Below are 17,173 nucleotides of genomic sequence, written 5' to 3'. Positions count from 1 at the left end.
CTTTCCAAAGACAGTTGAGGATTCTTAGATAGAAGAGAGCTAGTTAATGTAATTTTGATTTCAGGCCTACACCAGACTTTATGGGTCTAGACTTCCCTGTGAAAAAGATGAGGGTATGAAACCCAACTGCCTAAACAGCAGTAGTTCCTGAAAAGTAAAATCAGAAAACAGAGAGTAAGGAAAAGAACCTGAGGTCTGATAGGTTGAACACCCCCGACCTGGGGGGAAGGTGGTTATAGCAGGGACACTGCAACTGGGGCAGATGTAAAGAAAAGACTGGAGAAGAGAAGAGCCATTCAGACAAGTTGAATCACATTACACTGAACTTCTGAAAACTTATCTAGCCAGCAAGAATCTTTCTAATTTGGAAATGCAGGCTTTGAAAGTTCAATCAACTGAATTCAAGTGTCCCTGATAGGACATACAATTACCACAAAGGTTGAGCCTGTCATGAAGCCTCGCATGTTACTTTGTGAAAACAGGTTGAATTTTTTTGTGAGGAGGGACAGCAGATTATTTTCATACCTCTATCACATTTGAATGCAAGGCACTTAGTGGTCTGGGGAGCATGGCTGTTTTTCCAATGCTACTTTCACAGTTAACACAAATGTGTACACCATAAAGAAAGCATAGAACACATAGACACGTACGAGAGAATTTTAGTGTAACCATTGGATATGTTTTACGTGGTCTACATATACCTAAATACCTGTGTATCAGGAGAAAATGGATGAGCACGTACAGAAAACTGGAACAGAACTGACCTGTCATCAGGATGGTTACACATGATGCTTTAGTTCAGAGAATGTCAGTTCCCTTGAAATGCCTTTGCCCAGCCATATCTGTGCTAAGATGAAGACGAATATTTTTTTCTTTTTTCCCCCAGTTACTCCAAATAGCTTAATAAATAGAAACAATTTCCCTAGGGTGCTTTTCCTCCTTAAGAGTATTGTGTAAAGGATGAAGGAAAAGTTTAGAGAGAAAAACTTAGTTGCATTTACAAACCCCAGATGGGGTGGAATTTTTCATGCATGATAAATGAGGTGGAGTCCACGAATGAGGTGTGTGACCACTTCTTCCGCCTCCAGTGGTCCTCCTACAGAAAACTTCCTCTAATTCTAACCACTGGCCCATGGACATAATGACCCACATTGCAAACCTGCTCGAGTTTTCAAAGTATTTCTGCATAGTGCACTTAAAGTTATTCATTTTCAACAGACTTCCTAGGAGGCATGACAGATGGAAAAGCAGCTACTTACTTGTGTTTATCTTTTGGAGTGAAATATGCTTTTCCAGTTGTCTCCGAAGTTTCACCTCTGCTCCATATTTCCCGGTGGTCCCATTGTCAGCCAGAATGAAGTGGGAATGCATGCTGTTGAGGACCGTGAGCTTGCTCATGGGGTTGGACATGGTCTGGTAGGGCCGGACAACCTGCAGGATTTCGAAGGAAAGAGAAAGAAGTCAGAGAAAAGAAGGAAAAATGGTAAAAGGAGAACTGAACAGAGCAAAAAGAGGGAATGAAGGAAAATCAATTCTTTGGTACAGTGAGAGTACAGTGTACTTCCTCTCCCTAATACTGCTTTGGGCAGAAGGAAGATTTATGGTAAATGTTCTATTCAAAGCAAGATCATGCTTAAAGGGTTATATGTTTATTTATTTACCAAACACATACAGAAACCAGAGTTTGTACTTTCATTGTACTCAAAAATTGGCATGTGAACGACTGTTTCATTTTGAAGTTAATCTGTTATTTGCTGATGAATTAAAAATAATTGAAAAATTTAGTTATTTTCTCTCTTTCTTTTTCTTCTTTATCATGCCCATACTCTAGTATGCATAGCAGAGCAATTGTGATTCTGGAGAATGGTGGGGACTGAGGACCCAGAGGGTGAATTTTTCTGTTAAGTTCATTCAATAATCTGAAATTCTGTTATTTCAAATTCACATGGTTCTTGTTAGGCACCTTATGTAAGTGGAAATCTTGAATTTAAAATAACTACCTCATGAGAAGAATATGAATCAGGCTCAAAATGATCATCATTGTCTTTTTTGTTGTTGTTATTTTAATTTCATGTTGAATTACACTACCTAGAACAACAATTCTTAGTGTGGTCTTTCAGATTATTGATATAAGAAGAAAGCAAAACCTTTTGGGAGCTAGTTGCTTTATATTCATTATGTACATTCCTTGCAACAATCTTACAAGGAAGATGCTATTATGTTTATTTTGTAGACGAAGAAACAGGTAAAGTACATTTTCCAAGAGTTTACTATGCATGGAACCAGAATTCACACCCAGGACTGCCTGATTCCCAAATCTATGCTTATTCCCCTTTCCACGTAGCTTATACACAATGAAATAATGTTTCATTTTACTCCTGAAATACTTATGTAGAAAATTCTCTCAAGACTATGAAAAAGAACATTCAATAGGCTCATTGTCTAACAGCATCTTTACAGTTATCCCTCTACTGAATCATCAAAATTGACAGGACAGAAATAAATGCTGTTGGGCTTTTATTTCTGTGCTGTTGTGCAGTGTATACATTACCCACAAAGGTGAGATGCTATTTTTCATTTTCAGTATGTAATAACTCACCATGGAAAGGTGTAGCAAATTGAATAGTTTGTTAAAGGCATCACAAAGTATTTAGGAAGGACAGTCTTCAACAGTGAGATCTCATGAAAAGTCATTTTTTTTTTAGACTCTGTTGCTGATTTTGAAACTCTGCATTTCTACTATCTGTGCCTGACAATCACAATCTACTCAATAAATAGTGAATGAATGAATAGGACAACTTGAGACAGACATGCTTTGTTCAAAATTGTAAAAAAACCAAACAAACCCAAAACCTTCTCTTTTCTTAATTGTTTAGAGGTCGATTTAATCTAAGTTTATTAAGTTTAATTCTGAGCTTTTGAAATGTCCTTCATTCCTTTTAATATATGTCCTGTTTGTTAATGTAGCATTAATATAACATTAATTCATAGCTTCATTTTCATTCGCTCTTGTTGATAAAGGGAACACAGAACTTTTTGATGATTGTTTCCATGGAGCAGTATCTTATTACTTCTTTGCGCTACTGAATAGAGTCTCCCAAAATACAGAGACAATGGTTGGCTAACTCCATCCTGATCTCTTTATCACTGGAAGAGTAGGCTGCTTGTGGTTGAAATTCCCATTTTGCTGTCACTCATTTTTTATCATAAAACATTCATTTTACATCAGAATGAAAGTCAATAAATATTAATGCTTTGTTGAAAGTGGCTTAGCAGAGAGACTTTCTCTTATTCTTAAAGTGCCTCTGCATTGTCTTTTTGGAGAAAAGAAAAAATACTTTAGTTACCGTTCTCCCTTTCCTAACAGCAGGCTGCACACCAAGGAGGAAGACCCAGACAAATCTGTGAGCAGCGGTGGTGGTGGGGGGAGTAGAGTTTTTAGAGGCTCAACTCTGTGTGACAGTGAACTCAGACATTTGTTCTAGCTGAGACATAGGACATGTTTCTAGTTTCTGGGAACTTAGTTATTAAGGCCATCAGATAATATGACATTTTCAAATGAAGAAAGGCATGGAAACAATTCTGGGCCAAGCTCATGTTGTCACCACAGTCTAAGAATAAGAGAACATAATTAAATCATCAGACTATGTTCTATAAATCTTCTCCGCCACCAGAGGATTCTAAGGGCATTGGTGCTTCTGTCTTCTGAGTGTTGACCTCCTTTCCTTGTGAAACATCAGTTCTTTGGGAATACTGTACATTTGAATCAGTCATGCAAGAAGGTCAAGTTTACAGTATCACTCATGCATTTTAGTTTCTTCATCTTGATGGCTCCCATTTCCTTTGACTTTATATGAAGGAGAAATGAAAGGTGATTACACTTTGGCAGAAATTTTGTCTGCTGAATTGGGGGTATGAGTCTAAAATAATGAAAATGTCCTTATTTACTTTCTCATCATCGCTGAGGGAAGATGTACTGAATCCTGAAACAAGTCTGGTTGTATAAGCCATAGAAATCTGTTTGAAACCCAGTTCTGCCATTGGCTGCTTGAATCTGAGTCTCATATTTTTAATCTCTGGAAGGAAAAGAATAAAACCACGTACCTTAGATGAGATTGTATGTGTGAAGCACCTAAAACCATGTCTAACTCCTAGCATGCAATCTGTAAACGTGATTTCCTTCTTTTTTTAAAAAACTTTTTTTAAAATTTATTTTTAGACAGAAGGGAAGGGAAGGAGAGAGAGAGGGAAAGAAATATCAATGTGTGATTGTCTCTCACACGCCCCTCACCGGGGACCTGGCCTGCAACCTAGGCACGTGACCTGACTGGGAATCAAACCTATGAACCTTTGGTTCATAGGCTGGTGCTCAACCCAGCCAGGGCATATAATTTCCTTCTTAAGTTCTGTTTTATTTTACCAACTATAAAGTGATTTTATAACTGCAAACTGGTGACCGAAAAGAAATGATAGGAGACAAATCACTGACTTTTGTTTTACACAAGGGATTTAAATCAGTGTAAGTAAAAGCAAAAAAATGAGCAATTTTTGGAAAAATATGCAAAATGTTTTTTCTTTGCTGTGTCTTCCCAGGCCATTGAAAAGGGTGAGGCTCTGGAACTATTTGTTGATGATTTACAACATAGGAGATCACTTCTCAAGTATTTCAGAGAAATTACCTATAAAAACACTTGATATTCTTCATTACAAACATATCAGCAGTCTATTTTTGTCTGAGTTTCAATTTGCATATCTGCAAAAGATTGATCTTCCTGTTATGTTTTTCAAATAGAGAAGAATAATACCTTTGTATCATATAAATATGAATGGATTTTCCCTTTGACAAAATTTTGGAGGTAATGTACATTCATTCTTAAGAGCTCATGAAAAGAGGGATTAGAAAGTGTGCATGTGTGTGCACACACACGTACACACATGTGCAGGCATGGCGAGAACAATTGTGAGGTGTCCATGACTTGTAGTGTGTTAGATCACTGTGTCCCGCACCCATGTTTCCTGAGAGAGTCAAGCCCTAATGACCTGAAGCCCCCGCTGTAGGTAACGGATTACCGACTCTCCTAAGACTGAAGGATGCTCCAGGTTATGTACCACCCTTGAGAGACCTGAGAAGAGTCAATCAGGTAATTTTTTGTGTTTTAAATTTCAGATGAGGAATCGGATTGAGAAAGGCTGAATGGCGTCAGAAAGGCCTACATATCAAATGGTTTTTCATGATTGGCAAATACAGTAGTATCTAGATCCAGAAGGGAAATTTAGTTAGAAATGGAATTTAGACACTTAGTACTCTTTGGGTATCATGGGCCAGAACACCTCTAAGAAATGACATTTTGTTTCTCTTTCTTGTCCTTCAAGAGGAGATGCTCTCATTCATTCAATCTATTGCACACTAGTTCCTACTGGCTATCTGGTAAAATTCTGGTTCCAAGGCCTTTGCATACCTTTTGACTCTGAAACAAAGAGGCAATGAGGGCAGAGCTGTTTAGGGGTTAATAGAGGTACAGGCCCTTGACATAAGGCATTTGTAAGGTCGCTATCAGTGCCAGGAAGGGACCGATCCAGAGACACTGGGAAAACCGAACATCCTTTATGTGCTGGTGCGAGTGCTGCATTCATTTTCCCTGCAGGGGCTACACCAGTCGTCTGGGGGCTGATCGAAGACATCTGCCTGAGTTTCACTAGTTATTTTCATAAATGTCCTGATCTTACCCAGGACAACATAGTGGGAAGTTAGGAGTTCTAATTCTAGGTCCTCCAGTTACTAATTTGTGTTCTTTAACAAGAATTCATTCATTCGTTTACTCATTAAGAATGGTTTGAAAAAATGAATGTGATAAGTACTATTGTCCTGGCTTGAGGAGATATATAATCTCCTCTAGGTAATATCTCACAACAAATATTCAAAATATATCTAGTGAAAGAAACTGTTTGGATGATAGCTTCCTCATCTATAAAGTAGAAGACTATAATTTCTAAAAGCTTTCTACCTGTAAAATTGAGTCTGGACTGCCTGTGTTAAACAGTACATTTATTCTTTTCCAAGTTAATGCAGAACAATGAAACTCTATGTGTGCTGTCTACAAAAAAAAAAAATAGTATTTCTCTCTTGACCTGGGGTCTCTTCCATTTTGTGGCACTTTCTACAATGCAAGGGCCGTTTGGTCATCTGTGACAACCTTCCTGAACAGAACTGAATTGAGCTGAATCAGGTTTTTGATCCATCAGTCACAGGCCTTCTGCAGAATCAGACCTTGCTGCCTGGTGAGGCATGTGTCAGCATGTCCCAGGCAAGTAGCAGGTAGGGGTGTGCATCCACAGAGTCATTCTTTACCGCCCAATAGCACCATGATTTTAATTTGGGCAAGAAGAAAACTAGCAGTCATCGACCACTTTATTCCCGGCACTGAGATAGACTCTTTCACGTGGATTAATCCATCTCATGCTTCTTTTATAGGTGAAACCATAGAGGTTCAGGGAAGTGAAGTGTCTTGGCCAAATTTGCCCCACAAGCAGCTTTTCCTTAAAACCCTATAGAGTCTTGAATTCCCTTACAGACCAGGAGACATTAGAGGGAAGACAGAGGACCCAGCCTATTTTAAATTTATAAAAGATATGATTTTGCTGCTGGACATTTTTGCCAGTGGCTTAGCTGAGCATTAAAATCCTTCTGACAGCTGGTCAGATTATTTCCAGATGAGTCTTCTGGAACTGTATAGTATACAGAGGTCAGGAAAGGCACCAGCAGGTAGTAGATGAGGTTTGTGCCGCGGAGAGAGACAAAGGGGTGGGGAGGTTCTCTTAGGGTCAGGCTTGCCTTTCTGGGAGAGAAGAGGGGATACTGCTGAGAAGTGGGAAGCGACCTCTTTGTTGGAGACAAAGGGACATGGGGACTGAGAGAATAAAATGAAAAAGAAAGAAAGAAAAAGAAAGGCACTGTGTGGTTTTATAATCACAGAGAGGCCTGTGCTAGTGGGGGCACTGGCTTGTTATGTGCTATTCAGACAGCTCAGCTGTAAGTCTGGATATAAAGCCGGGTCATATTGAAACTCAGATGGTGCCTCTCAGCTCAGCAATCCAAACAAGAAAGCAGCAAACCCAGGGATCCATCTCCAAAGAGGGCCCACATACTTTAGCTGCGTGACTCCCACTAAAATACATGGGAAGACAATTACACCTTTCTGCAGCTCTTTGAAAGTGTGTCCCTCCACTTGTAGGCTGCAGAGTTGCACCATCCTCATTTCAGGCTTTCCTCTTGAATAGGCTCACCTCCCATTGTCCTGTCCTGAGGGGAACCATGAACCATTCCCACCCAGGGCCTCCTGGCAGTGGGAGCAGACCCTTGAGTTGGAAAGGGGTTATGTGCTTTAGAAATCACCATTTATCAGTGAGAAAATTTAAAATATGTTCAAATCCTTTGAACCATTTTCCTTCGTTTGGGTTGGATTCAGTGACTCACTTCTCAAAAATAGAATAAAACGGGAATGATAGTATGAGATTTCTAAATCCAGGTCATGAAAGGATTCCTCTTCGTGGTCTCTTGGATGACTCATTCTGGGGGAAGCCGGCTGCCACCTTAATAAAGCAGCCTTTTGGAACTCCTGACCAACAGCAATGTGAGTGGGTCATCTTAAAGGAGGGCCCTGTGTCCCCATTCAATCCTCAGATGATGCAGCCCAACTGACATATTGACTATGACCTTAAGAGGGACCCTAAGCCAGAACCACCGAGATAAGCCACTCATAAATTTCTGGCCCACAGAAACTGTGAGACAATAAATGTTGTTTTTAAGCCATGAAGTTTTGGGGCAATTTGTTACACAGTGATAGATAACTGATACAGTAGTGTATTATTATTATTATTATTATTATTATTATTATTATCATCATCTTCTCTGAGGCTTCACAATTTATCCTTTCTCTTCTCTTCTGGATTGGCTGATGCATCACAGTTTCATGGCTTCTCGTTCCCACTGTGTTCTCTGTGCTGCCCGGCATTCTTCCCTGGGACTCTGAACAGTTCTGGCTCCTGCTTTCCACTGGGGCCATGGCTATCATCCTCCACTCTCTTCACGTGACTGACCCAAACCCCAGCCTTCCTCATTTAGCAGATGATCTGACTCCTGCACCTGCGCACTCGCCAGTCAGGTGACCCTATTTAGGTTACCTGCTGTCTGTGTCGCAGTGTCTCCTATGTAAATGGAGATTTATAATGATTATAACCACTGCATTGGGGTGTTGTAAGGATACAAAACTCACAGAACAAGGAACATATGAACTCGATTAAACAGATAGTTGTTATTATTATGGAGAAATAGTGTTGCACAATAAGTATGAATATGGTCTTAGGAGCTAGATGGCCAAGGTTGAAATCCCAGCTACATGCATTATTCATCATATTAGTAATTAGTGCATTAGTAATATCGGGCAAGTTATTTAACCTCTGTGGTTAGTTTTACCATCACTAAGATGGGGAGGATGATAGATAGTAAAACTAACAACTTTTTACTGCCACGAAGGGAATTAAATGACTATCTATGTAAAAGTGCTTAGATGGGTGCTGATATTTATTGAGCTCTACAAAAGTGTTGATATTGTTGTTATTATGATTATTCCAGTGATAAATGATAAACCTCCAGACTAAAACTTCAATGTCCTGCCACCAACCATTTCTTCTTCTCTTCTCTCTTAGTTACAAGGGTCCAGATGGTTAACCTCCCCTTTAGCCCGTCTCCTTTACCTCAGGGCCTTTCTAGGGCTCATTTTTATCAATTATTTCCTCTATCTCTCTAGCTCCCTTTCTACTGTAAACATAAACAAACTCCAGTCTAACCTATCTTGATGAAAAAAACTGCCTCAATTTATGGCTCCCTTTGGCTAGTCATACATATCTCTTCTCTTCACAGTCATACCTATAGAAGAGTGGTTTCTACTTGCCTTCCCTACTTCCCCTTCCCCAGCCGATTATAATGGGAGCTTGCCCCTTGGCCATTCTTCTGATGCAGTGGTGCCAATGATGTTCACGCTGATAAATTGGATGAACACTCCCAAGTACTTTCCTTCTATAGCCTCTCAGTTCTATTTGGCATTGCCCTTCACTCCATTCTGAATACACACAAGTCCCTTGGACTCCACAACACTCTTTGGTTTTGCTCCTACATTTAAGCCCTTCTTTTGGTGTCCTTTGCAGGCTGCTTTTCCTTAGCTCAGCCACAAAATGTTGGAGGAGCACAGGATCCAGGTGTAGGCCTTCCTTCTCCCCCCTCTACACACTGTCCCTTGGTCATCCCACCTACCAGAATGGCTCAGATAATTGCCATCCATAGGCAGATGCCTTCGGAATTGAAGTGTGTAGCCAGATATTGCTCCTGAGCTTCTGCCACATAGACTCACTGGCCTGCTGGATATTTTCACATGGGCGTCTCAAAAGAACTTTGAAATTAACATGTCCATATCCAAACTCAACACTGTCTTTACTGATTCTGCATTCCCTATGTCAGTAGATGTGGCCTAGAACCTGAGTGTGGGCCAGGTTCAGTTAGCATTGGATCCTGTGTAACTGTAACAGACTTGAGTGGGTCTCCTTGCCTCTGAACTTTTCCTCTCACATCTCATATTTACATCTTATTTAATGTAGTCATGGAAATCTAATAAACTCTATGTAAGGTCCTTACTGAGCTTACTTGGCTTGTCTTAGAAATGATACATGTATTGAGTTGATAACTACACCAGAATTATCAATCAACCATGTTATTAAACTTGATTTTTCTTGGTTTGAAATATAAAAAAGGATAGTTTCCAATTAAACAGAAGAACCCTTAAATATTATAAAATTGTGAGAATAAATCTATAATTTAGAAAACTATAAGATGTCCTTGAATGTCAAGCTAATTTGATAACCACATAAGATAATGTGTTGGAAATCTCCCCAAACACAATTTGCATCCTCAAGTTAAAATGAAAAGTACTTTTTCTTGTGATCATATCTGGATTTTTAATTTGACATGTGTTGTTAATCTATATTTGAGGAGAAAACAAATTATAAAGGCTTCAGAAATTATTCGATTACTTGAAAAAATTCTGGGAAGATTGTTTTCTAATGGGATATAGGTCTAAAATGAGTCACATGAAAATTAAAATGCATTGGAAGTTCTTTCTTGACTTTACATTGGTGACATTTGCATAATCATCTATGCAGCTAAGATTCTCTAGGGACAAAGTAGAGGACTCTGGCCACTCTCACTGAGTCTATTTTTAGTGCACCCTGCAGGCATAAGATATTAGCTAATTATTTCGGCTAACAATAAGAACATAATATCATTAAATACTTACTTATAACTTACTTGGCACACTACTACCTAAGAGTATGGGCTTTCGAGGCAGTGGACCTTGGTTCTAATCCTTATTTGGTTGCCTTACTACAAAAAGGGGTAACACATACCTCATAAGGCTAATAATATGTGCCATCACAGAGACCATCCTGAAATAAGAGCTCAAAAACTATAATTACTATTATTATGATTATTCTCATGGAAATTTTATGAAGGTAGGAAAAGCAGGTGTTTTTAGAGTCCATGTAGACATGGAGCCATCCAACCTTACAGAGTTTAAACCACAAGTCAGAGCTTCATGTTCATGAAAAGCATAACATCACCGGGGAAAATGAGACAACGAAAATAATTCAGTTCCTATTTTGGTGGAGTTGTTAATTAAGCTGGGGGAGAAGACTGGGAGAATTACAATCAGGATATGATGTTATAGGTGAAGACAGTCAGAGAAGATGTCTTAGCATCTTAGCTGAACAATATACATTTTCACACCTAATGTCAGGACGAAGAAGTATTACTATCTCAGTATTCATAGCATTATTCCTAACAAAATTTGTTGTTTTGATCTATTAATTGAGAAAAGAAGGGTTTGAGTAAACAGGCTAGAAGATATGTAAATTTAAAGAGTCAAGGCTAGTTCTGTCACTCAGCTGGGTGGATCATGCATTTCTCAGAGCGTTTAGAGAAAGGCCAGTTCTCATTCTGTACTTGCCCCCATACTCAGCATACTGAACTTTAACCATCCCCCTCCCACCTTGTGTTGCTAAATAAGAAAATAGTTTTATATTCATATGTTAGGTTAAAAAACGCCCTCACTATAGCCACTACAATATGTTCGAGCTTGAGGATATGGTAACAGATGAAGTCGTGGTGAAGTTGTGAACTAGTTAACTAAGATTTACCGTAGTATTTTTTTCTATAATATTTATTTTCCTTGTAGCCTGAATTTCATCATGCTCAATCCAGCTTCATCAATATTTATTGAGCACCTACTACATTTGAGCCTCTAATTTGAGCTCTGAAAATCCAAAAATATATGCCTTGTATTTTTAAAGTCTAATAATGTTTAGTTAAGAGGCAAGACTTGAAGGGAAGTAAATGCTTCAGTATACCTAGAAGCGGACTCAGGGAAAATTAATCTTTCTTCTCTATGTTTAGAACTAGTTTGCCTTTACAGTAACATTCCAAAGGGATATTCATATTCTCAGTTGAAGAGCAACTAGCAATTGCTGTGTTGACTACTTTTGGCAATAAAATAACGCTAGTAGTACTTGAATGTTCAGCGTCTGAAAGTGCTCATTTGAGAGCCATCTCCATAGAAATAAAATAATCTATATTCTCTATCAGTTGGACAATAAATTCACTGATGTAAATATCAGGCACAAGAAATGGAGCCTTTCTTTTATCTTTATATTTTTATTTATTTCAAGTAAATTTCCTAGATTTACCTTGAGAATTTTTTTGTGCCACTTCAATGTTACTCTGGAATACAGACATAGACTAGCCCCCCAAATGCAACTATTCTATTTTTTCAAATGATTGCATTTTGATAGAATTCTGAAGTGCCATCAATATATTAGTTTCACAATATATTAGTTTCTTTCCATGCTACCTGAGGTTTATTATTTTTTATGTCTATTGCATGTGACTTTGATTATATAAAGTAGAAGAAAAAGGACAGAGGCACTAAATTAAACTAGCTATGAAAATTGTTATAACCACTTCGGAAGCTTACCGGAAAACACTTGTGTTTTTAGGGGGATTTTAACCAGTGATCACCAATATTTTACTCAAATACTACTTTTAATGACAATCTAGCATTCTGTTCTTTTTTAATGATTACATCACAATGGCAAAAACATATGAAAAATTTCCTCAGACTATGTCACAAAATATACCTAATAATTTTGCCTCAATAATTTACAACTTGAAGAACAAACTCAATTATTACACAAGAGCCTGAGAAGTTCTATGCATATTTGTTACCACTTTTTGTGAAAAAAAACATACTAGCATGAAATTCAGTAGAGCTCAGTGAAAGATTTACTGAAAAAACTAAAATACAACTGTTTCTCCAGTGTTCTCTACAGCCTGCCAATTTCATTTCCTCTTCTCTGCGGTCTCCCTGCAGGTTCACTTGGACCCTGGTGAGCTACGGCTTGCCTTTGCTGGACTCCTGTGAGTGGGGCAATGAATGTGCACATCTTACTGCGGATGCAAGGGGCTCTTTCTGCCCTCTGGGCTGCAATTGAGACCATTTCTCACTGGAAAGTCAGGCGACATAACTAAATCCTGTCGGCACAGGCATGCCTGAGTTCTTATTGGCACACAAGCAAGAAGAAATATGGGGAGAAAGAAGAGAATAAAACAAGCTTAAGAGGAGGTAAAATTAGAGAAAAAATGCTGGCATTGGGGGAAAATGAAGCAGGGTGATTCTTCCAACTCAGAAAAACAAGTAAATGTAACATAAGTATTGTGTTTCTGCAATCATATAGGATTTATAAGAACAAACAGAATGATATAAAAGGCCAGAATACTCCGCAAATGTTTATTTAGGCAACGGAGATAAGTATTTGGGTACTTTCTCTTAAATAAAGAAACAGTCACTTTCTGCTCATTCAAGGTCATCTGAATGACAGAGTTCCAAACTATCCACCCCCACAAACTGAATAATAATAACTTAGGTTTACAACAGAGATCTTGTGCTATAAATATTTAAAAATGACTTCTGAATCATGACAACATTAAATAAGTAATTAATTTGTTAATAAAATAGAACAATAAATTCCATTTTTGGTATTAGGGCATTTTAGCACATTCTAATTCTTTAAGAAATATATTTATTCTAGGTCACAATGAACATACACTTAAAAACCAACTTGGAATCTAGGGCAAGTATTAACCCAAGTATAGTCCATCAAAGACTAGGCCCAGACACTCTGAAAAAATTAGAAACATTACTTTTTCAATAAGTTCTGACTACATAACACTTTGGGAATTGCTGCTTGAGATACTTAATTCATGTGTGATATAAAACAGCCAGTGAATTTTAGTTATGAGTTTATTATACTGATAAAACCACCTCATTCCTTACCCTACATATTCTGGACAAATTAATATGTCAAATGTAACTTCGTAGCATTGATATGGATACTTCTTATCACTTAAAATAAAAGCCCAGAAGGATTTAAAGAGTATTTGTTTACTGCTCATATTTCAGGGTATTGAATTTTTAATTCAAAGTATTTTATATTAAATCTGAAAAAAATGCATGTATTGTGTTGCATTGAAATAAGATGGGTTTGCTATATTGCAATACAATAGAATAATCAGTTTAAGACCAATTAATTCTCAACTGCTTTACATTTTTTCTCTTGATTTTTCTGACAGACCTCATAGTACTTGTAAAAAGCTACTTAGCACATTTGTTATACTCTATGGAAGGCCTGGATTGGGAAGGAAGGGCTACTCATCTGATGTACTAAGGGACAGCTCAGATAAATGGCAAATAAATAATTGCAAAAGTTACTGAAGGAAAAAGAAGTGAATAAAGTATGGCAATGTGTGTACATAGTGTAACCACAATTTCTATCAATGGAATTTTGAGCAACATTATAAGGGGGAAAGGTCTGGTGATTAGTAGGAAGGAGGCTGAGAATGACCTGTTTGTGTTTTCAGAGAGAGAGGGAGAGAGAGAGAGGGGTGGAGGAGAGAGAGACCCCTGCAAGAACAGAAATAAGATGATGACTCATTAAATATAAGACCACGTTCTCTCTGAAAAATTGTTGATTCATTGGTTGTTGTGTAGCTCTGGGTATCAGAATAGGAGAAAGATCTTGGCACCCTGTTGAATCCGGTCAAGTCTTCTAAATAGTTCCAGAATGGGAAATAACCCAACTATGCCTGCTCCTCGCCTGCACATTCAGTGAGAGGAAGGCCAACCAAAGAAGCCACAAGTGGAAAGAGCCTTCCTTTGTAGCTCCTCGCCTAGGTGAAGGGCACTAAAACGTAAAGAAGCTGGAGACCTGGGGCGAGGAGAGTCCTCTTTAATGTATCAGTCAATGAGTCCACGCTGTTAATTAATCTTAATGTAACCTTGCCGAAAGCACTTACTTGCAACATTTGATGTGTGAGGAAAGACCACAGTTGGTTCAGACCAAGAAGAGAGTTGGTAAGTTTTATTTAGGACCTTTCTTGGTCATAGTAATTGACACTGGAGTTTTCATAGATAGATTTTGGAAAATGAGTAGTCTCCCAATAAATGTTTCCTAATAGAGGCTTCATTTTGGGAGACAGGGACTAAAAGAGTACTGTACTATGCATATTCTTAATTCTAATTTTGTTTAACTCTTTTGACATCACCTCTATGAGAAGTCACGTACAGGGGACGCTCCCAGGACTTACATCTCTTCCGATCAAGTCCTCCTGGTTTTCCACAATCCCCCAGGGCGCGATGCCTATGGTACATATCTTCCCTCGAGACTTTGATGCGTGGTCCTTCAAGGCATCTCCAACATGACGAATTACACCTAAGAGAAAAAAGAGAAGTATTACTCTTGTTTTTTAAAGCAGTTGCTTTTCATTGTTCTCAAAGAAATTGTGGTAACTGTTTCTCCCAAGATTAAATGTATTGGATATGAAATTATGGCACATTTCTACACAAACTGCATTTGTTTATTTGAACATAAACTTGTGCCACTAACAACAGATACATTGGCTGGGCTGGCATTTCTTATCCTATTTTATATGAAAAAAAGGGCCTCTAACATCTATAAAAACATAAATACAATTCTTTAAATTTAGGAAATCTTTTTCTTGTATTATATGCATAATGATGCGTTAAGTATGACTAAAAACCAATTCCATGACTGTGTCCTGTAAAAAAGCACCATATATAACATTATATTAAATCTACACCACAATTTATGTACAAGTTAGGTCATTCAAATAGTGCAGGGACAGCTCAGATTTTGTCAACCTTGATTTCATCTTTTCATTTAGGGCTACATGATGTGCAGACCCTACTTGTAAGGCAAATGCTGACATATTCTGTGCAGACTTTATGTTAGAAATCTACAAATACGCCTTCTTATCTTTACCATTGCAACTGTTTTCCTCTTCTCTCAGGAAGGACTTCCCCATCCCTGTGGCCTTTCTCACCGTAATTAACACTGAGAAATTCAGTGTATAAGATGGAAGGGAACCAATGGCTTATCATTTTACAAATTATTTAAATAGGTGCAATTTCTAACCTTTTAACTTCTCTCTCTAATGATCATTTTTATAGAAGATATGAAATATATTCTCTAAGAAAAGATGTTTCTACTTACAAAAATTCCACCCATTCCTCAAGGAAAAATTCACATCTAGTTCCATTTCCTATATGAAAGCTGAGCCGGATTTCATTTCTTCTAAGTTTGAGTAGGACTGTGATTTGCATATCTTGAAGGGCTTACTAGGTCACCCAACATAATCTGTCATCAATCATAAGCATACATGAGGACGTCTCCTTTAAATGTGAAAATCCTTGAGGGGAAGTTTGGAAGGCCAGAGTCTCACACGTGTTTGTGTGTTTCAGAGGCTAACACAGAGTAGGGGCTCAGAAACCGTGCACTGGACTAACTAGGCACGCAACACAGCAGGCACTGTAACCACGGGACAAGACGTGCACGTGCAAACAACTCAATTAGAAATACTTGAAAGATGAAACAGAAAGATCTTCCTTTAAAAAAAATCAAATAACAAAATCGTGTAAATAGCCACTAATCCACATCGAACAATTCTGGGAGTGTTGAGAAGAATATCAATTTCATTTACTAGCTTATCTATGGATCTCCTATGTGAGAGTACTGGTTTAAAAAATATAAGGAATAAAGCTGTGAATATTAATGTTAAAAATTTTCCCCAATTGTATGCAAAACCCCTTTCAGGGCTAGACCTGGACAAGAAGTTTAAGTTCATGGTATGCCCTCCATCTGCCACAATTCCACCATCATCTCTTACCTAACCTGAGTGTGCACCATTAGAACCTCACATCGGGGATTGCATTGAATAGTAAGCCTGGAACAAAGCAGAGAGGAACTCTTTGATTTACAGTATTTATGCTGTAAATTCTTCTTTGGCTATTAGATGTATTTCGTAAGAGAAGAAAAACAGTAATGTTCCAGGTACGCAGAAGCAGAAGGTTGGTAAGAATTTCTTTTGAACCTTTAGAAATCTTGAGTTGGTCTCTATATGAGGTGCAGGTTGTGTCAGGAAAGCAAAAGACTGATTAATCACAGGCGAATGGTGCCTGCTAAGCTGTGAGTGAAAGTTGGAGCCTACAGCCCAAACAGTCACTGAAAGAACATTGCCCTGTAGATGTTTGATTACTACAAAATAAACAGTGACGAGCTGACTGAGCAGATCATTCTAAATCACGTCAGTCTGCAGACTGAGTCAGGATTTCACGGAACAACGATGAGCTCGGGCGATCTGCAGAGCTCACTGCTGAAATGTGCCCATGGACTTCCGCGCTGAATGTTCCCAAGTTCAGGGTATGGAGGAGAATTCTGAGTGCAGGTCTCGCTCACACATCATCCCAACTACAAACTAAAGAATTAACAACACCGAGATAATCTTCTATTTAATGCCCAGGGTTACATTAGAATGTTCCACTAAATCCATGTGTCTACATGTTCAGACACTGAACTTTGTAACAAGTGGGAATTACCCCATTGCAGCATTACTTGAAATATGTCAAGACCATTTACAGTCATCCATTCCATTCTCTGTTGTTCATTAATTCTGCAGATAAGCACTCGAGTGTAAGTGAGTTTGTAAGAATTGGTG

General features: G+C 38.3%; 1 protein-coding gene across 15 annotated transcripts in view; it reads right to left on the bottom strand.

Moving 5' to 3' along the window:
- TRPM3 (transient receptor potential cation channel subfamily M member 3) overlaps nucleotides 1–17,173 on the bottom strand; it is a 495,102-nt gene that overhangs the window by 223,081 nt on the left and 254,848 nt on the right. For all 15 annotated transcript variants that reach the window (XM_053923808.2, XM_053923764.2, XM_053923757.2 and 12 more), the window contains exons 5-6: nucleotides 14,747–14,871; nucleotides 1,260–1,431 (exon numbers count right to left, since the gene is read on the bottom strand). In XM_053923808.2, the coding sequence (XP_053779783.1) occupies nucleotides 1,260–1,431; nucleotides 14,747–14,871 (297 nt within the window). The remainder of the gene's footprint in view (nucleotides 1–1,259; nucleotides 1,432–14,746; nucleotides 14,872–17,173) is intronic.

This window comes from Desmodus rotundus, chromosome 1 (genome assembly GCF_022682495.2).
Source record: "Desmodus rotundus isolate HL8 chromosome 1, HLdesRot8A.1, whole genome shotgun sequence".
In the NCBI taxonomy this organism is placed as follows: Eukaryota; Metazoa; Chordata; class Mammalia; order Chiroptera; family Phyllostomidae; genus Desmodus; species Desmodus rotundus.
The sequence above is the reverse complement of the archived record's forward strand: the minus strand, read 5'-3'. Positions and strand labels throughout refer to the sequence as shown.